The sequence below is a fragment of the Zootoca vivipara genome, chromosome 6 (assembly GCF_963506605.1).
Source record: "Zootoca vivipara chromosome 6, rZooViv1.1, whole genome shotgun sequence".
Taxonomy (NCBI): Eukaryota; Metazoa; Chordata; class Lepidosauria; order Squamata; family Lacertidae; genus Zootoca; species Zootoca vivipara.
The window spans coordinates 65,021,959-65,043,867 of NC_083281.1; the positions used below are offsets into that span (position 1 = coordinate 65,021,959).

At 45.9% G+C, this 21,909-nt stretch overlaps 1 protein-coding gene across 1 annotated transcript; it reads left to right on the forward strand.

Annotated features, from left to right (window-relative positions):
- The first annotated feature begins 1,114 nt into the window (after positions 1 to 1,114).
- Positions 1,115 to 20,263, forward strand: WFDC1 (WAP four-disulfide core domain 1). Its single transcript, XM_035119172.2, has 6 exons — positions 1,115 to 1,557; positions 13,243 to 13,438; positions 14,750 to 14,833; positions 17,107 to 17,247; positions 17,921 to 17,962; positions 19,554 to 20,263. The coding sequence occupies exons 1-6, from the start codon at positions 1,432 to 1,434 to the stop codon at positions 19,610 to 19,612; spliced, it is 648 nt and encodes a 215-aa protein (XP_034975063.1). The 5' UTR covers positions 1,115 to 1,431; the 3' UTR covers positions 19,613 to 20,263.
- Positions 20,264 to 21,909: the final 1,646 nt, after the last annotated feature.

Sequence of the window (21,909 nt, forward strand, 5' to 3'; positions counted from 1 at the left end):
TGGATACGGCTTTGAATAATTGAATAAGCCCAAAGCATCCATTTCCACAAGGCGTCTTTTTACTGCTTGACATCTGTCCTTGCTTCCTTCCTGGCAGCCCAAAGGGAAAACAAGCTCATTGGCTGGCTCTAGTCTGGTGTTCTTGGGTTGTTGGTTTGGGGGGGGGGGCAGCTTGAAATCCTTCCTTCTACTTTTGAGACAGCTTCCTTTTTTTCAGAAGAATAATGCATTGCCCTATTCAACATCTTTGTGCTAATTTAACCCACTAGGCACTTTCTGGGTTTATGAGAATACCTCTTTAATAAGACACATATGGCTTAATTCGTTCACTGCAGGGCTGCATAAGTAGAGACAGGCAAAGGCTCTAAACTTTTCAGTCTGGTCCTACTACGCATTTACTGAGGAGCATCACTGACTTTTCGCCAAGAGTGATGGCGGTGGGGTAACTCTGTGTCTGGGCTGTGCCACATGTGACGGGGTCAAGATGGAGGAGAACTTTTGGAGTCAGATCACATTTGAAGGTGAACCTAGCTAATCGGCACTTTCTGAAACAATGCAGGCACCCTTTGAAATTTGGACTTCTATGAGTTTTTGCAATGCGGTTCTCTCCCACTCCCCCAGCCAAGTGATGTGTTCAAAAATGGTGCATGTAAGAGGGTAAAAATGCATATACATCCATGAGAAACAACATCCAAAAATGCATGATCCTAGAAATTGCTTTGCAAAACAGGTATATTCGAAGAAATTGTGTACGAATATGTGCATATCAGGAGAAAAATGCAGGAAAATGCTTATGAATTTTATTGAGGACTTTTTTTAAAAAAAATCCATTAAAAAACAGATGCAGAGAACCAAATACAAGTTTGGAAAAATGAGAAACTGATCCAAAGAGAAATGGACAGAGTTGCCTCTACACTAGTCATAGCAAGGGGAAGACTTGAGAGATTTTGCTTGCGCTTGCCCTGCCTATTCCTTGGAGACCTTTAAAAAACAAAAAACAAATTCGGCTACCCCCCCCCCTTACAGCAGCTGTCATCTGATCCTCTCGTTCTCTCTGGCTTTGAATGGGCCTCTCTCTCTCTAGGAGTGCCAGATGTTGAAACAAAGGTCTAAAAATAATCTTTCCATCTTTCCAGGGAGGTGGGGGGCACAGCCGTTGGAGCAGCTGCGAGATCGGACAACCTGATCAAACTTGGGAGCACGAAACTTCTCCGACAACGTTCACGACGGTCGTTTAGGACTAATAGCTGTGTGTGTGCTTGCATGCAAGGGGCTGGCTGAGCTGGACTTTTGCCTGACCAAAAACCAACCTCCTCTTTCTGCTCTAAAGAAATCTGAAGCCAGCCTCGTCCTTGCTGAATTTGGAGTCGGGGAGTTTTTAATTGTTTACGGTGTAAGGAGGAGAAGAGACGGGTCTGTGCGTGTGTCAGAATGGGGTGCAGACAACATTTCTTGGTGGTCACCTTGTGCTTGACGCTTCTCCTATCCCCACAATGCTGCTGTGGGAAAAAGCGCTGGAGAAGAGCCTCACACCTGAAGCTGGCAGAGAAATATGATGTAAGTAGATTTGGCTTGGAAGGTGGAGGGCAGGGAAACCAGAGGTGCGGGGTGGGGCGGCATAGTCTAGTGGTAGAATATGCAGAAGGGCCCATGATGTTTAATCCTTGGCTTTTCCGCCTGAAATCCTTGAGAGCCACTGCCGGCCCGTGTAGTACTGAGCTAGATGGATTTAGTGGGCTGACTTAGTGCAAGGCAGCTTCCTGTGTCCTGAAGAAGTGTGTTGGATTTGGGGATGGATAATGCATTGGGTCTTCCTTAAAGGTAAAATCAGAGGTGCACAGGCAAAAGAAAGAGGTTACCCAGTCATATGCAGAGTAGATCAATGGAATTGGGTCTACTCTATGAGTATTATTTGCCAGGAAATCACTCCCCCCCTTTTAAAATCTTGTAAACCACCTCCGCTTCAGTTTCTGCAGCTCTCCTCTATGCAAATAAGTGAATAAAGGGGAGAAATAATCTAAAACACAGGGCTAAATAACCAAGAATCAGAAGTTTGATTGGAAATATGCAGACAGGGGGTAAACTCACACCCTAAAGGTGCCTGTTCAATTCTAAGGGACACATAAGACATAATTGGTCCCTTAGAATTATTCTTTTATAACCTGCCTTTCATAAAGAGGATCCCAGCACAGGGTAGAAGATACAGATTCCACAAAATTACTGGTACTCTCTGCCTCTCAGTGGCAGTAATGCTTTATGCATGACAGTTGCTGGGAACCACAGGAGGGGAGAGGGCTCTTGTGCTCAGATCCTGCCTGTGGGCTTTCCATGGGCATCTGGTTGACCACTGTGAGAACAGGATGCTGGACTAGAGGGGCCAATGGCTCTTATGTTCTTACATAAAAATAGCCACAAATCATTTTTAAAGTCTAAGATTGCAACCTTACCCCTTTTACCTGGGAGTAAACCCCATTGAATTCAATGGGATCTATATACATAGTGCAGCTGATTTCACTTTCAAGGACATTTAAAAACAGCGATAATTAAGAGGGACATATGTTTATAATTTTACTAAAAAGCCAGGAAATTATATGAGCAGAGCAGATTCAATGCAGCCATATAAGTGAAAATAAAGTGTAAGGTTAGATGTTGTCTTGAAATGGAATACACATTTCTTTAAATTTATTAGGGGTTTGCCTTCTCTGATTATTTCTTGTTTGTTTAATTGGGAATGCTTATATGAAGCATTGATTATTTTGTGCCTGCACGTGTGATCAATTGTTTTCAAATTATTGTGATTTACATTATTCGCGGTGACTGCATCCCTAGTATTTCTCCTCTGTGCTTTTGATGTGACACTAATACGGATATCTTGATCATTATATTAACTGAATGAGTATTTATGTATGCTAGGCAGTTCTGACTGCCAGCTAGATGCTGGAATAGATGGGCCCCAGAAGGGCTCATCTTACTTTTGGTCTTGCCTTCTGGTGTATATATATAATTCTTATTTTAAAATTAGAGAGAGGGCTCCTGCAGTGACTCTTTTATTTCCTTTTTTTCTAACCCACCTTTCCTCCAAGGAGCTCAAGGTGGAATCCATGGTTCTTCCAGTGCTTGCTATTTCATCCACAAACAAGCCTGCAAGGCAGGTTAGAGTACTGGACTGTGATTGACCCAAGGCCAACTAGTTTCATGGCCCAGTGGGGATTTGAACCCTGGTCTCCCAGCTTCTGGTCTGACACTCTAACATGCCGTCTTCTCTCTCTTCTCTTGCATTCTGGAGATCTCTCTGGATTGGTGTGGTGTGTGTGTGTGGGTGTGGGTGTGTGTTTAGGAAGCTTGCTGTTACTTGTCTCTTCTCTTCCAAAGATGCCTTCATGATATTTGCACTTTGGGCAAGCTGCCAATCATGTGATATGCTGAGCTGGCAAGGTTCAGGATTCCCCTCCCCTGCCGCCCACCCTCCTGCATGTTGAAGGATCACTGTCTTTGAATATGCCCCAAGGAGAAATGTAGACAGGTCTTCTCCAGAGGGTGGGCTCATCACTGGGACTTGGTTTCAGTGTAGGGGGTAAGCAGGCCCCATAGTATGAAAGATGCAGGGTGGGACATGATGTTTGATTTATATGCCCCTTTTTGACCCAAAGGTCTAGGTCCAGTCGTGACCGACTCTGGGGTTGTGGAGCTCATCTCGTGTTATTGGCCGAGGGAGCCAACGTACAGCTTCCAGGTCATGTGGCCAGCATGACAAAGCCGCTTCTGGCGAACCAGAGCAGCACACGGAAACGGCGTTTACCTTCCCGCTGTAGCGGTACCTATTTATCTACTTGCACTTTCGAACTGCTAGGTTGGCAGGAGCTGGGACGGGAGCTCACCCCATCGCGGGGGTTCGAACCGCCGACCTTCTGATCAGCAAGCCCTAGGCTCTGTGGTTTAACCCACAGCACCACCCACGTCCCTAACTGAGTCTACTTGGAAGTAAATCCTATTGAATTCCATGGGGTTTGCTCCAGGCCAGGAAAGTGAGGCTAGACTTGTAACCTAAAGTCAATTATCAGACTCACATAACAATACATCAGCTCCAAGCACACCCCCACATCCGATTCCCAGAAGTGGGAGGACTCCTAGCCACATCCAGTTGCACCCTTTCTGTCATCCATCAAAGCAGCAAGAACACTGGAGGTTTCTATGCCTGCAACAGAGAGGCTTGAGAAGATGGGCTTAGGGACATCAGAAGTGGTGTTCTATTGAGCATTCATCCATCTAGCTCAGAATTCTGGCCCTGACTAGCCAGGCTTTGATATTGCAGAGAGAGGCGGGATAATGACCACAGAGTTGAAAGAAAGTGGCTGGGTAGAGAGAGCCAATCCTAGGTTAGTCCCCATCTGCAGTGGCAGAGCTTCATGCTCCGGCACCAGGGGGGGCTGAGAGCAGGCGGGGCGGGGCGGGGCTGGCGTGCATCCTGGGGGCAGGGCATGCCACCTGCAGGGGCGGGGCACCCAGCGCGGGGGGGGGGGAGCAGCCACGATGGCACCCCACCGGGATCGTGCTGCGGGGGCTGTGTGCTCCCCCCCACTCCTCTTCCTCCGCCAGTGCCCATCTGCACCACCCCCCCCAAAAAAATCACTCCAGTTTCACAAGTCATGGCTTCCCAGAAAGAATCTTGGGAACCGTTGTTTGTTAAGGGTGCTGAGAGCTGTTAGGAGAACCCAATCTCCCCACCCCCACCCCAAAGTTGCCTTTTTTAGAGTTCCCTGGGACGAGGGAGTGGTTGCTAAACCACTCTGGGAACTGAGGGGAATAGGGATGCTTGGGTTCCGGTTGTGGGTTTCTCTCAGGCACCCGGTTAGCCACTATGAGAACTGATGAACACTGTATTAGATGGGCCACTGGCCTGATCCAGTAGGCTCTTGTGTTCTCATGTGCATGCCTAAATGGCTGGTAAAGAACATATGTGTTGCAATAGAGACAACTGGGTGGTGTGATGCTTTCTTAGGAGATGGGTAGCCCTCCACCCTCCACACTCTCAGCTGGCTGGAAACTAGCTTTTAGTCTGGCTGGAGCTGAAAGCTGGAAAGAGATGCAAAGGTTTGCCTTGCTGTGTGTGTTTAATCCAAAACTATGGCTTTGGGGATCCCAAACTTAATGGGGAAGCATGATATGATGGAGTGTTACAGATTGGGGTGTGTGCAGTGGTATATACTGACAGGAGCAGTGCTTTTTTCCTTAAAAATGTTTAGGGGTACTCTCATTTTGACTCAAGAAAATCACCATTTTATAGTTCAAATCTGGGGGGGGGGATACAGTAAATGGGCAAAAGTACAAAGATTCACAAAATGTTTAGGGGTATGCATACCCCTGCGTCCCCCCAGTAAAAAAAAAAAGCACTGGACAGGAGCTAAGAGGTATTGGGTGGGATTGAGCTTCTTCAGAGAGGAAATCTACTGTAGGTCAGGTGGAAGTCAAAAGGGCCCCCAAGTATTGTTTGAGGTTGAAAAGACAAGGCGTTTTTAATCGCCGTTTCCTTGAAAGCTCATTTCCTATTATTGTTAGCAGGAACTCTCTAGGATTACTAAGAACGGAAAGTGATCAAAAGGCAGCAGAGAGGGCTCTCTTTGAAAAAGGAAAGCGTTAAAAGGGGTGATTTCAGGGGGACTTAGGTCAGGGAATGGATTAGTTTTAAAGTCCACTCATAAATTAGATTGGAAGGGAAGGGGGTTGTTATTAGTAGACAGGTTCTGCACAGTTTCACTTCTATGTGGTCTATTAGGTCAAGAACAGACACACTCAGTTCTGGAACACACTTACTCAGAAGTAGGTGGGAGAATCTGTCAATTTCCGTTTCTCAGGTCTCCTCGCTCACCACCACCCTGGGAAAAATAAAAAACATCTGAATTTCAGTATCCAAATTTCCCTATCATTTTGTGATTTATTTATTTTTAAAAGGTCCTCTCAATTTTAAAAGGTCCTCACATTTTAGTGGTCATTCCATAGGGACCCAGGTGGTGCTGTGGGTTAAACTACAGTCTAGGGCTTGCTGATCAGAAGGTCGGTGGTTCGAATCCCTGCAACGGGGTGAGCTCCCGTTGCTCGGTCCCAGCTCCTGCCCACCTACCGGTAGCAGTTCGAAAGCACATCAAAGTGCAAGTATATAAATAGGTACCGCTCTGGCGGGAAGGTAAACAGCTTTTCTGTGAGTTGCTCTGGTTCGCCAGAAGCAGCTTTGTCATGCTGGCCACATGACCCGGAAACTGTCTGCGGACAAACACCGGCTCCCTCGGCCTATAGAGCGAGATGAGCACCGCAACCCCAGAGCTGGAAATGACTGGACCTGATGGTCAGGGGCCCCTTTACCTTTTACCTCTTAATAGACATGCTTCTGTAAGCAATTTTGTCTAATATGCATGCATTTTGGCAAGTGCTTTTCTCTAATATCCATTTCAGCTGGAGAACTGTGCTGCAAATTCAGAAATGTGCCAATAAAGGATGGCTGTCTTTCAGTTTACATATTGTTTTGGAAGCTGTGAATTAAGTGGGTTCATGCTGAAATGCAAATCAACAGGTCCTAATAATAATAATAATAATAATAATAATAATAATAATAATAATAATAATTTATTATTTATACCCTGCCCATCTGGTGGCTTCCAACAGAAAAATAAATCACAGTAATCTATTAAACATTAAAAGCCTCCCTGAACAGGGCTGCCTTCAGATGTCTTCTAAAAGTCTGGTAGTTGTTTTCCTCTTTGACATCTGTTGGGAGGGCGTTCCACAGGGTGGGCGCCACCACCGAGAAGGCCCTCTGCCTAGTTCCCTGCAACTTGGCTTCTCACAACGAGGGAACCGCCAGAAGGCCCTCGGTGCTGGACCTCAGTGTCTGGGCAGAATGATGGAGGTGGAGACGCTCCTTCAGATATACTGGACCGAGGCCATTTAGGGCTTTAAAGGTCAGTACCAACACTTTGAATTGTGCTCGGAAACGTACTGGGAGCCAATGTAGATCTCTCAGGACTGGTGTTATGTGGTCTCGGCGGCCGCTCCCAGTCACCAGTCTAGCTGCCGCATTCTGGATTAGTTGTAGTTTCCGAGTCACCTTCAAAGGTAGCCCCACGTAGAGCGCATTGCAGTAGTCCAAGCGGGAGATAACTAGAGCATGCACCACTCTGGCTAGACAGTCTGCAGGCAGGTAGGGTCTCAGCCTGCGTACCAGATGGAGCTGATAGACAGCTGCCCTGGACACAGAATTGACCTGTGCCTCCATGGACAGCTGTGAGTCCAAAATGACTCCCAGGCTGCGCACCTGGTCCTTCAGGGGCACAGTTACCCCATTCAGGACCAGGGAGTCCTTCACTGGTTCAATACATTATTACTAAGTATACGGTCGGGTAGCTTTTTTAAATTAATAATCCAACAAGAATGATGTAGAGAGTTGCCATGAATTTAGATACATGCAGATAACATGGATCTGAAAGCATTGCACGAACCAACATCTGTTCTACGGATGTGTTGAAGGGTCCTTTTTTTAGTGCCTCCGCCCTACCTGAAACTGAGAGTTCACAGCTAGAATGTGGCTGGCCACTTCTTCAAATGAATTTTATTGGAACTCGACATCACACTATTATGATCATTATGGTGAAATGATTTCAAAAAATTGTGCATGTAAGGGGCTGTGAACATGTTAGCATGTTTTATAAATGCATGTACATTTCCACTCCATCATATCCTCCCCCAAAACCCCACATTACACACACACACACACACACACACACACACACATTTTATTTGGCGACGAAAGAGTCAGAAGGCCCACTTTCAACTCAGAACTCAACCATGGATTCACACAGAGGCCTCTTTTCTAAAACATGAATTCTGTTTGCATGGGTAAACACATGGGAGTTTCTGGTGCTACCTAGAGCAAAGCATTACTGATCCACGTGTTAACCATAATGAAGCAAAGCAATTTGTCAAACAGCGACCCCCTAGTGGCAGAATGCAACAATAACCTTCTTATGCTGGGAGAAACCATACAGAGTGACACCTAGTGGCAGAACATGGTATTAGCCCTCCTATGATAAAGTCAGAGGTGGAAATGAGGGTGCTTACCTCCAGATTTATTGATGATAAGGAATGCAAGAAACCTAGCTGGTACCGTAAAAACAGACAGATTGAAGATATTCAATACAAAGGAGCAATCCTGGGAGAAACTGAGAAAGGATTAAAGTTGCAACAGAATATTCTGGGAACTGCAGGGACCTACCATAAGATACAAGTGAACAGACAGGCATCTTCTAGAAGTGTTGTTTGCATAGTGGAACAATGAGGCTTTGTCTCATAAACATAATGGCAATCAGATATAGTTTGTCAACATCGTTTATATCATGTACTATGATAAAAATAGAGCTTGGTGTGTCTGTGGATGTTTTTGTGCGTGTAGCTGCATAATCTCAGCCCAGAGGGATGGCACGGTGGAACAGGAACAATGTTAACAGTACGGTAATACATGACAATTAGGCACAGTGCCCAATCCCTCCAGGATATGTTTTTTTCAGTTTACCTGTCATCCAGGTGCTACTGAACTGGCAAAGACCCCAGATGTTCTTAGATTAAAAGGAACTGTGAGCAGAAGCGGGTCTACCAGGAGGTAAAAAATGAAATACCTGCCTCAGGGGTGTGGGGCAAGGAGCTGGTTGCCATTAAGGTGAGGGATGGAGAGGCTAGATGCAAGAGACTCAGTCTAGAGATCATTCTCTCTCTCTCTCTCTCTCTCTCTCTCTCTCTCTCTCTCTCTCTCTCTCTCTCTCACACACACACACACACACACACACACCTTCCCACATAAAAGTGTTGCCTCCCCCCCCCAACCATTATCTGTCCATTAATAGGATAAGAAATTGCATCAGAAAAGTATTAAGAAGAGAAGAAGAAGAGTACGAGTCTACCGCTCTTAACCACTACACCACACTTCCCTTAAAGGGAAGACAACATTGCAAAGGGCCACAGGTCAGTGGAAAGTCTTCTGCCTTGCATGCAGAAGGTCTTAGGTTTAATCCCCAGCACTTCAAGGTAGGGCTGAGACTTGCAGGCACCCCCAAACTTCGGCCCTCCAGTTGTTTTGGACTACAATTCCCATCTTCCCCAACCACTGGTCCTGTTAGCTAGGGATCATGGGAGTTGTAGGCCAAAACATCTGGAGGGCTGCAGTTTGGGGATGCCTGGCTGAGAGAGACCCCTGTTGAAACCCCAGGGGTCAGCAAACTTTTCCAGCAGGGGCTGGTCCACTGTCCCTCAGACCATGTTGGGGGCCGGACTATATTTTGGGGAAAAAAATGAACTAATTCCTATGCCCCACAAATAACCCAGAGATGCATTTTAAATAAAAGGACACATTCTACTCATGTAAAAACACCAGGCAAGCCCCACAAATAACCCAGAGATGCATTTTAAAGAAAAGGATACATTCTACTCATGTAAAAACATGCTGATTCCCGGGCCATCTGCGGGCCGGATTGAGAAGGCGATTGGGCCGCATCCGGCCCCGGGTTTTAGTTTGGGAACCCTGCCCTAGACAACTGTCAGTGTGGAAAATACTGAGCTAAATGGGCAGGTGCTCTGGCTTCCTCCATTCCTGTTTCATTGAAATGTTAATTGGTGGGACTCTGGGGTTTTGTTGCTCTTAAGGCAGCCAAGGGGTGTTTGTGAGTGTGCTTTTTCTAGTGGCATCCAAACAAACAAACAAACAAACAAATGAGCCATGCTATTCTTGGGCAAGATTTTTTCAGGCTCAGTATGGAGTGACCGCTGGTTCATTCTGATCAATGAGCGTATCTCAGGTATGCTTTTTGTATTTGACTAGAACTGGTTGGGGGGAGATAGTGATTGCTGGGCATATGAGACATGGCTGGGGCAGGAGGGGAACAAGGCCTGTCATCACAAAGAAGAGACAATTAAATTCATTTGTGATATAAACTTGCATGGACTTCTTCTAGGCTCAGCATCTGACTCCATTGCCTGCTTTCAGAATCCACGCCACACCAATACTTTTATCCAAAGGGAGATTTTAAAAAGCATGGGGGTGGGGGCGCGTTGCAAAGAGTTTGTGCCCCCTTGCAAAAAGTTTATTAGGACTATTAAATGTTCTTCTTTTTTAAACAAATGCACTTCATTTCCACGAGATGTGGGAATGACTGTTAACTTTGATGACTTAAATAGCATTAGTGTCGACACATTCCTTGAAGATTAGACTATAAATGGCTATGAGCCATGATTGTTACAGAGGCAAAAGATCTAGAAATGTCTTGGCTAATTTTCAAATGAAAGGGTGGCTTCCATAACCACAACCTAAAGAGACTCGAAAAATTCAGGCAGCTGTGCTGATTTCTATCTTTATACCCCACAAAGAAGAACACATCATAGCATAAAATCCAGATTATTACAATCAGTTTACAGTCCCAGATCAGGGGAATGGACTATGTCAGAAGGTAGTGCGCTCTCCTTCATCATTGGATGTTGTTAAACAGATTGTCACCTGTCGGGGATTCCTTAGCTGTGATTCCTGCATTACAGGGGCTTGGGCTGGATGACTCTGGGTGCCCCTTCCATTTCTGAAATTCTATGAGGGGGTGAGAAAACTTTTCTGGCAGGCAGGCCAGATCTTCATCTCTCCACCCTCAGAGGCCCAATTGGACAGGTGGTTGGGGCTGCCCACCTCTCAGTCACCAGGCATCATAGTGATGTCAAGTGATGCAATGAGTACTTGGAAGCCCTGACTTTTGACACATCAGAGCACAGTGTGGGGCTGTTTGAATGCCCTTTTGCAAACAGCCCCATGCTGTTTTTTTGAACTGCCTGTTTTTTAGGTTTAAGGAGCAGCATGGGGTTGATAGGTGGATCTACACTGATCTGTTTAGTGGCGTTGTTAGAACTATATTAGATATATTGTTCTAAAACATCACAGGGCATACTTGTAAAATGAAGAGTTCCTTACCTTTTTTTCCCCATGAAAAAGCTGTTTCCCTGCTGCCGGTTGCTGGTTGCTATGCAGCGCCTTCAGGTGTCATATTTTAATAACACATTATGAAGCTTAAACGTTGGACGCCATGTGTCCATATGGTTATCAAAACCATTCCTTAACGTTAAAAACCATGGGTGTAGGTTCGCCCCAAGGCTGCATGTGCCCTTTCCATTGGGGTAGGCTTTCTCAACCTTGGGTCCCCAAATGTTTTTGGACTACAACTCCCATCGTCCCTAACCTGGCTAGCTAGGGATGATGGGAGTTGTAGTCCAACAACTTTGGGAGAAGTTGAGAAAGGCAGTGATACAAGAGGGAAGCAGCACCCTGTAGGAATGAACTCTGCTCATCAGCTGATGGGTGGGGGCTTCAAACCTGCTGGCTGCACAGGTCTGCTTTGCCAGCCTGTTCCCCACACAGAATGCACAGACAAATCAAATCCTACCAGGATTCAACCCTTCCCTCCGTATCCAGTAGCCGATCTCCACCTGTGACATCAGCTGCATGGCCTTTATGCAGCAATCTGGACTCCCCGATGACCCAAGATTGGCCTAGGAGCTGGATTTCACCACCTCTGGAGTAGATAATCAAGGCATAAAAATAAATACACATTGGAAAAACACATTGAGCTATAACAAAATCTTCAGCCAGCTGACGTGCAACTTTAGCTTTCGACTAGAGGTGCAAACAATCTTTCACTAGAAACAAAATGCATCCCACACCTCCCACATAGAGATTTAAAAGGGTGACCCAAGGTGTGACAAAGGAAGAAGGAAGGAAGTGTCGGTTTAAAATGTAGCAAAGTGTAATGGGAGGATTAAGAAAAGTTTTTGAAAGCATAATACAGTGGATGGTTCCTAAGGGCTCTTCATAGCTGTTATTGCTGCCAGTTAGCGCCATCTGCTGGACCATCTGAGTAATGCAGACAACCCTCAAAACGGTAGCTGAAATTAAAGCTGTATAGTTTATGGGGGGGATTACATTTCTAATTCAAATGTTTAACAACATCCCAGTAATATTCAGTTGGTAGGTTTGGAAGTAGTTGCAGGGGAGTAACATCTAAAATCCTGAACTGGGAAGTTTCTACCTTGGATGATTATCTTAAAAAATTAGGAATTCCTGCCTCTATTTTACAGTCCTCTGAAGCAGTCCTCTGTTTTAAGGGTCGTTTGGTCCAAGTCTGGTTGAAAGATAAAACTTGCCAGGAAGAGAGAACAGGAGCTTACAGCTCACCTAGACAGAGTCGTCTCTACTTTGGAGAGATGTATTATATTTCTGTTTAAATTATAGTCATTATTTTTAAATTTACATGTACCGGTATACCTATACATTAACTAGCACATGCAGTGCAAATCTGTGTCCTCTTTTATCTTTCTTTCTTGGCAATACTTAAGGAGCCACCCTACCCCCCCCCCAAAAAAGTGTCTCTCTTTCAAAGTAAAAAATAAAAAAATTAAGCATGGTATTTGAACATGAGACTCAGTGTGGCTTCCCTGGACTTTCCAGAACTGAAATTATTTTGGAACCAAAAACATATATCAGAATTCCACATGATTATTGATACATTTTGTTCTAAGGCCACCTCCAGACCGCCTGTATTTTGCAGGAGGGATTCAGGAAGATAAGAGGAAAACTGAGTTTGTGAATGAATGTGTTCTGTCATCCAAACACAAGAAATCCACTTAAACAAAAATCAACAATGGGCTTTTGCAGTTGGGAAAGTGATGGGGAAATGGATTGAAAAATGTGGAATGAAAAAACGATGAACAGGAAGCTGTATTGTCGCCCCCACAAGCAAATCAGGATGAGTGCACAATAGATGATGTCCCCATAATAGTGCCCATCAGGACTGGCAGGTTGGAAAGGAGGAAGATCAACAGTAGGTGGCACCAGAGCCAATGCTAGCCAAAGCCAATGAGTAGCAGAGCCAATTGATTCCAGTTTTGAGACTAGGGAGGAGGAAGTTAGCAGGCAGTGCCAACCCCTTGGACTGCTTGTAAGTCTGAAATCACACAAGTGAGGAGTGGCTGGGGGCAGAATGAGACTGGTGGGGCAATGCCCTATTTCCCCCAAGTACTCCCTGCAAATGAATCAAAAGTGTGCATGCACACGAAAGCTCATACCAAAATAAAAACTTAGTTGGGCTTTAAGGTGCTACTGAAGGAATTTTTTTATTTTGAATCAGAATAAATACTCAATAAAGACTGGATATGTTCTAACTCTTTTAGGACTACGAGTACCCCCTTCATTCCCATGGAACGCCTTACCAGAAGAACGACCGCTGCCCCCCTCCACCGCAGACGCTGCCTGACCGAGCGTGCGAGGTGCCCAGCTGTCGCTCAGACTCCGAGTGTGAGAGACACAAGCGCTGCTGCTACAACGGGTGCATCTATGCTTGCCTGGAGTCGGTGCCCCCACCTCCAGGTATGCCAGCCCATAATAGGTCATGCTGGACCAGATGAGGGATGAGAGAGACAAAGGGTGTTATTGATCTCTGGCATAAAATATTCGACCAGAGAAATACATGGAGGTCTGCCTTTGGCAGATCGAAATATGGTAAGTGCTGCTTCCAGGTTCAGCTGCATGGTATCAGGTGTTGAGTGTTAAGGCTGCATTCCCTCAGCAGTTTATTCCATTTCCCCAGTGTTTCCCTAACTGTTAATTTCCACTTTGTATTTAACCCTGGATAGGTAAGTTTCTTAGGGACCCAGGTGGTGCTGTGGTTAAACCACTGAGCCTAGGGCATTTCCATGTGCTGCTCTGGTTTGCCAGAAGTGGCTTTGTCATGCTGGCCACATGACCTGGAAGCTATACGCCGGCTCCCTCAGCCAATAATGCGAGATGAGCGCACAACCCCAGAGTTGGTCACGACTGATCCTAATGGTCAGGGGTCCCTTTACCTTTACCTTAGGTCAGTTTCTTAGCGTGTGGTGCTAATAATGCCAAGGTTGCAGGTTTAATCTCTGTAAGAAGCAGCTGCATATTCCTACATTGCAGGGGGTGGGACTAGAAGATTTTCAGGGTCCCTTCCAACTCTATGATTCTATGATCTATGAGATTTCAAATGACATAAAAGTCACTTCTGGACATAGCTGCCAAGTTATCCCTTTTTTAAAGGGATTTTCCCTTATGCTGAATAGGCTTCCTCGCGAGAAAAGGGAAAACTTGGCAGCTATGCTTCTGGAAAACTAGCAGAACATAGTGGAAGCTTATCGCTCAGTTCTGTGTTGATTGCTTCCAGAAAATATCCATTTGGAAGTTGATTAACCCAGAAAACTTTCCTGCTGTTTTCATGGGGGAATAATGGAGGAACAGAAGCACACATGTGCTGAAAGGGTGTGGGAGAAGCCACGTTGTCCAACAGTGTGTGTCAACATGGTTCGTCACCATGTGAATGACATTTAGCATGACTTCCAGGTATATTGATCAAAAAGCCACAGTTCCCTAATGCTACAGGTACCGCCATGTGAAAGCAACGTTAGAAACCAGAACAGAAGCACTAGCATTAAAATCAGGAAAAGTAGTGCAATGTTCAACATGTCTGAATGCACCCAAGGAGGAAAATGCCACCACCCTGCTTATGAACTTCCCTCGAGTATCTATCTGCCCCAGTCAATTGACATATTACTGAGCGGCATCGGCCACTGATCCATCGTAGCAAAGCAACCCTTGAGTTCTTCTATTCACTTTTCAGTGTTCTCATTCTTCATAACAATGTCTGGTTTTTTCGAACAGTTTTGGATTGGTTGGTTCAGCCCAAGCCACGCTGGCTGGGGGGAAATGGCTGGCTTCTCGACGGACCAGAAGAAGTTTTACAAGGTCAGAAAAATGTGTGCGTCATTTGGAAGGTGTCAGAATATTGATACTGCTCTACAAATATGCTTCCCCATTTGGATATAGCATTGTAGGACGGGCAAGGATGTAGGTGTGGGGCAGAATTGATCTGGATTTCATCTTTTGGTCCCCCTCTGAGCCTGTGCTTTTATATCTGTAAGATCTGTAGAAAGCAAAATTCTGATAAAATGGTCAGACCAGTCTCTTTGTTAAGTTAAGGACTCTAGCTAGGCCTAGTATTTCTTTGCATGCCTAGGCCTTTGCATTTCTTTGCAGTATTTCTTTGCATGTCTAAACAGTACAAATACTACTAGCTAGAGATGCTTCCAGGAGACAGGGCTTCTCCCCTCACCTTTCTGGAGGTGATGCAATAAACAACTCTAAGAGGACAGACCTGAGCTGGTCTTGACTGGAGCTAGGAAGACACAGAGGTCTGGCTTGCTCTCTGTGGCTTTGGGGCACAGACACACACCCCGCAAGAAACCTGATGTAGAAGCAAAATCTGTTAGAGTTTTAATACTATGAGCTCTTCCATCATATGCCCAGCTTGTGCATATGTGTAAACCAATAAAAATACACCACCATCTCTGGTGACCTTCATTCCAAGGAAACCCAAATTGACCTATGTGCTGGAACCCCTGAAATCTCCCTGGAGAGTGGAATGTGTGTAACAATAGGAAGTTGCATCCCATCCAGACCAGTAATGTCTACTCTGACTGGCAGTGGCTTTCCAGAGTCTCAGGCAAAGACTCTGTCTGCTCTCTGGTCCTTTTAAGTGGAGACACTCTGACACTGAGTGAGGGTTCTCTGCTCTGGCTCCCCAGAGAAAGGCAACAAAAGGTAGCTAAACCTGGTCTCTTTTCTAGCAAGATTCTCTCTCTCTCTCTCTCTCTCTCTCTCTCTCTCTCTCTCTCTCTCTCTGTGTGTGTGTGTGTGTGTGTATGTCTCCCTCTCTGATGTTGCCTCGGTCCTGTATACCTGAAGGAGCATCTCCACCCACATTGTTCAGCCCAGTCACTGAGGTCCAGCGCCGAGGGCCTTCTGTCGGTTCCCTCGCTGTGAGAAGCCAAGTTACAGGGAACCAGGCAGAGGGACTTCTTGGTAGTGGCACCCACCCTGTGGAACGCCCTCCCATCAGATGTCAAGGAAATAAGCAACTATCTTACTTTTTAAAAAACCATCTGAATGCTGCCCTGTTTAGGGAAGTTTTTAATGTTTAATGCTGTATTGTGTTTTTAATATTTGATTGGGAGTGGCTGGGGAAACCCAGCCAGATGGGTGGGGTATTAATAATAATGCAAGAGCATGCAAATTCAGTTTTTCATGATTAGCTGGCCATTATTATTATTATTATTATTATTATTATTATTATTATTATTATTGCCAGCTGATCATGCAAAACTGAATTGACATGCTCTTGTGCTTTTAAGCACACTTCAGTTTGCAACTCACAAAACTTTTCACAGCACCGAGAGAAATGTGATCACTGTACACCAAGTAGCTGTTAAAAAGCAGAAGAGGCTGGAGCAGGGTGAAAGCGGGCAACCTTGTACTCTTGGGCCAAGGCTTTGGACTTCTTTTGGAAAAGCTGCTTTAATTCACACAGCCTAATAGAGATGAACAATCAGGGTTATCTAACGCTAAGAAAAATGCACCCCCCTCCCCACAAAGCCGATTGATTTGCAACTGTTCCCAGTAGAGATCTGAGTTCAAGGCCCAAGGGAGGAACATTGAAAGACATAGTGGGCCACTAACTGAGCAGCGAGGTTTTGTGAGCACATAACTGTGTCCATGTCATGTTCTTGTCACCTTTGGGCTGAGAAGGCAACCAGCAAACCAAGCCAGTAGGGAGGATCCTTGAGCATGGCTTGGTCAACTCAGCAACCTCAACATGCTAAGCCAGATGGACCTTTGTCCTGGCTTGGTGCATAGCTGTCAACTTTCGGATTTGTAAATAAGGGATCAGCAGCCTCACCTGTCCCAGGGACAGTCTACGGCAGGCACAGGCAACCTTGGCTCTCCAGATGTTTTGGAACTGCAACTCCCATGATCCCTGACCACTGGCCCTGTTAGCTAGGGATCATGGGAGTTGTAGTTCCAAAACATCTGGAGAGCCAAGGTGCCTATGCCTGGTCTACGGTATATCTAACAATCCAGGATAGCAGTGGGAAACGGCGCTGGGATAAGAGAATTTCCAGCAAAAATAAAGGCTGTGGCTGGGTGGGGGCCTTCTTATGTCTTCCTATGACTTTCCGCAGCTGAAGCATGCAGCACCACAGAAGATGGAGACGAGCCTCTGCACTGCCCAACAGGATATGAATGCCACATCATTAATCCTGGCAATGCTGCTGAGGGCATTCCCAACAGGGGCCAGTGTATCAAGCTTCGTGGGAACTCTGGTAGGTCTACACCTTCTGGGGGCTGCATACCCATGACCTTCTGAGGGTCAAGAGGTGGAACTCTTGTGTACAGCAGGGTACATTTATGCCACACACAAATCAGAGGTTTCTATGCACACACCTCTCCATTTGGGCAAGCAGGATTGAAGACACATTCCAGCAAAAGTGCTTGAGAAGAGCACAAATGGGGGGTGGGGTGGCCTGGGGGCCACATGGCCTGAGGTTCCCCACCTCTGATCCATACACATAATGTGCGAGTCGATGCTGATCTGTTCTGATTCTTCTGCACTTCTGGCTTCCAGACACTAGGTATGACTGTAAGTGTTCTGCAGATCATTGAGAAGGAAAAGCCAACATGGTGCCCTTCAGATTTTTTGGGACTGCAGCTTCCATCATTCCCAGCCAGCATGACCAATATTCAGGGATATTGGGAGTTGTGGTCCACAACTTCTGGAGTCCACTGCATTGGCTACACACTGGTATAGAGGAAACTGGGTAAGCTCCCTATATTGTCTGGAGTTCAGATTTGTTACTGCCTCATTTCCAAAGGGCTGTGCAACATAATGGTTTCAGCAAAGTCAGGAGAACACCCAGCCAGCATGTTGTGGTCAATGCAAGATAGTCATTCCAATTTTACTATCTGGAGCTCATTTTCATTTGTTTTTCTCCCCAGATGGGTGGAATCTAAGGCCTAAATATTACAAGGAATATTTTGGTAAGACTCCACCATTGCGATTTGGATCGTGACAAATTCAGCTTAAATGCATATTGCTGTTTGTTTGTGTTTCAAAATGTATATATATATATTGCTTTTTTGGTCCTGAAAAGTGCCCCCAAAGTCGGTTACAATAGAATAATTAATGCGTAATAAAAGTCACTTTAAACAGAATTATATATATAAAAAAACAAGAGCAGAATGAGATAACCCAATGAGATAACTGCAGAGAGGCCTGGGGCACTGCTGCTGCCTGTGAGTGCCTGGGGGACCGCTCCCTTGTCTTGCCAACTCCACCTGGCCTGGGGGCGGGGCCTGCACCCACCAACACAGCTCATCCGCATACTGATGAACCCCCAGCCCAAACCCCCTGATGATCTCTCCCATTGGCTGCATGTAGATGTTAAAAAGCATGGGGGAGAGGACGGAACCCTGAGGCACCCCACAAGTGAGAGCCCAGGGGTCTGAACACTCATCCCCCACCACCACTTTCTGAACACAGCCCAGGAGGAATGAGCGGAACCACTGTATAACAGTGCCCCCAGCTCTACCTCTCTTTCAAATCAGAACCAGCTCTACCTCTCTTTCAAATCAGAACCAGTGAAGGCGGTGAAGGTTCTGGTGGTTCCCTCGTTGCGAGAAGCCAACTTGCAGGGAACTAGGCAGAGGGCCTTCTCGGTGGTGTAGCCTGCCCTGTGGAATGCCCTCCAAGGGATGTCAAAGATGAAAACAACTACTAGACTTTTAGAAGACATCTGAAGGCAGCCCTGTTCAGGGAGGCTTTTTAATGTTTAATAGATTACTGTGTTTTATTTTTCTGTTGGAAGCCACCCAGAGTGGCTGGGGAAACCCAGCCAGATGAGCGGGGTATAAATATATTATTATTATTATTATTATTATTATTATTATTATTATTATTATTATTATTACCCAGACATATTAACAATCACCCAATGGTCCACTTGAACCACCATGAATTCCTTCCTAGGATTCCAAGCCAGTTGCTGGAAATCACAAGCGGGGAGAGGGCTGCTGCTTATAGAGTTTCCAAAGACTGGGCCCTATGAGAACAGGTTGTTGGACCAGGTGGGCCTTTGGCCTGATCCAGCAGGCTCTTCTTCATGTATTGCATGGTTAAACTATGGAACTCATTCCAGGGTAGGCAGCAATGGCCACTAACTTGGATGGCTTTAAATGAGGATTAGGAATTTATGCAGGAGAGGGCTATCATTGGCTATTAGTCACGGTAGCTATGCTCTGCCTCCACAGGTGGAGGCAGCAATGGTTCTGAATACCAGTTGCTGGAAACCACAGGCAGGTGCTTGAATCCTGCTTGTGGGTTCCCCACAGGCACTTGGATGGCCACTGTGAGAACAGGATGCTGGACTGGATGGGCCATTGGCCTGATCCAACAGGGCTCTACATATGTAAACAGCTGCTATTCTCTTCCTATCCCACTGTCCTGCCCACGAAGCGGGTCTTCACCTTGTAATTCTACAGTATAACCCCATTACACCATGATATTCTTGAATGGATTCGCATTCTTAAATGATCATGTTTAACATCTCTTCTGCCCATTGTTGTTTTACAGGAGGCAGTTCCAATAACGTGGTGGGCTATGTCAAACAACAGCAGAAACACCTTGGTTAATTCCGGCAAAGCCTTTGGGGGGATTCTCCCAATAAATGGAGACACGGCGTGAAAATGTGTGACGATGCCTCTGCTTTCTGCTGCAACTCTCAGGTCTCCCCCACAATCTAAGATCCAGAACAAACAACATGGCACCTTCGAGATGTTGTTGCACTAAAGCTCCCATCAAACCCCAGGTAGCGTGGTCAGTGGCCAAGGACCATGGGAGTCGTATTCCAACAACTTATTGAGGGAACTGCATTAGATACCCCTGTCCTGAATTCCTCGTGGTGCCATAACATTGTTAGACTCCAACTCCCATCAGCCCTGCTGGCCAGCATGGCCAATAGTCAAGGATGATGGCAGCTGTAGTCCAAGTACATCTGGAGGGTCCATCGCTTTGGCTACCGCTGGCCCAGACCAGTGATAAGACTCAGATAGGAAACCATGTCTTAGAGAGAAATGCTGAATAAACACAGACCTTAACTCCCAGTTACCTGGATCACACTTTCACCTGTCACTTTGCATTGCATTCTTAAAAGTCACTGTATTCTTCTCTGTTTTCTGAGCTTGACCCTTTGCTACCATTCATATTTCGATAATAGAGTTTCTGACTGGCAGTAACGTCTTCTCATTTGCACACACAAAATAAATGCATCTTGTCCAGGGGAACTGCCCTGTCTATTTATTTATTTTTGGCGTATTTCAAATGGAGCAGCTCTGTATGATATATGTGAACAGGTTTCCATCCCCCTGCCCTTGCCCAGATACCACCTGCTTTGGAAATACATATGCACATGTCAAGTGCTTTATCACCATTCCTTCTACAGCATTTCCAGTGTCCAGGCTGTGATAGCAATATAGGAACAGGTGGTATGGTGTTATGGACTAGGACTAGAAGAACAGGGTTCAAATTCTGCTCACAGGGTGATTGTGGGCCAGTTGTTGTCTCTCAGCTGAACCTACCTGACAGGGTTGTGAGGATGAGATGGGGAGAGGGAGGACGAGCTCCTTGGGGGGAAAGGTAGGGCAATGAATGTTGAAATAAATGCAAATAAAATCAGCAGCATTTGCACAGAAGAAAGAAGTTATCAGCAAGCTTGCGGAAATTCCAGATTTATGTAAACACACACATAACCCTTAGGAAAGGTTGGGGGTAGGAATAATAGCCCAATGAGGACTGAGCATGCTCAGTAGCCTCCATGCTGATGGACTGTTGGGGCAGGGCAATGAAAAATGGTGGTGAGAATGGAATGGAATGGAAGGATGAAATCCTGAACAGCATCATGCCCCACTGACACATTTTGTGTCGATGACCTGTTTACAAATTCAATCTATTTGTATGCAGATGATTCATATATAAATGAGGTGGATGCATAGCTGCCAAGTTATCCCTTTTTTAAGGGATTTTCCCTTATGCTGAATAGGCTTCCTCGCGAGAAAAGGGAAAACTTGGCAGCTATGGGTGGATGTCAGGCACCCACTTTGCTTTGTCCCAGCACCTGCCAACCTAGCAGTTTGAAAGCATACCAGTGCAAGTAGATAAATAGGTACCACTGTGGTGGGAAGGTAAATGGCATTTCCGTGTGCTCTGGTTTCCATCATGGTGTTCCATTGTGCCAGAAGCAGTTTAGTCATGCTGGTCACATGACCTGGAAAGCTGTCTGTGGACAAACGCCGGCTCCCTCGGCCTGAAAGCAGAGATGAGCGCCGCACCACATAGTCAAACTTTATTGGACTTAACTGTCCAGGGAGCCTTTATCTTTACCTTTTCCCCAACCAAGGACCCTCCAGTGGTGGCTGGTGTCCATTGAGGCTGGTGGGGTGGCAGGCAGGGAGCTGAACAGTAGGTGGCGCCAGAACAAATGAGAGGCAGAACCACTTAATTCTAGTTTTTGTTTCCATTCTCCCTGCTGAGTTCTATGAGGGCAATGCTGAGACTAGGAGGAGGAGGAGGAGGAAGCTGGCAGGTAGTGGTGCCTTCTAGATTGGGTGTAAATAAGAAGGCAGACAGGAGGGGGCTGCCCAAGGACCCACTGCTCACTGATGGCTAGGGTGGCTGTGTGTCCTACTTTGCAGAGGACACTCCTCCATGGGAAGACATCTCTATTTGAAGGGCTGTTTGATGCCCAGTGCGTTTAAAGATAAGCCTAAGAAGGGAGCACAGAGGCCATGAAGCTGGCTATCAAGAGTTAGGAGCTGGATTGGAGACTGATAGCACAAATCTCCTGGTCCCTCTGTCCCATCATGGGGAGAGGCACTACAGTTAAATCCTAGCAATCCATTTTGAATTTGCACATACTGTATAGATATAAATT

Bases quoted from the DNA above. Each gene is read 5' to 3' on its own strand.
- WFDC1 (XM_035119172.2), top strand. From the start codon at position 1,432: ATGGGGTGCAGACAACATTTCTTGGTGGTCACCTTGTGCTTGACGCTT. The intron at 1,558-13,242 runs GTAAGTAGATTT...TAACTCTTTTAG, and splicing joins AGCTGGCAGAGAAATATGAT to GACTACGAGTACCCCCTTCA. The intron at 14,834-17,106 runs GTCAGAAAAATG...GACTTTCCGCAG, and splicing joins ACCAGAAGAAGTTTTACAAG to CTGAAGCATGCAGCACCACA.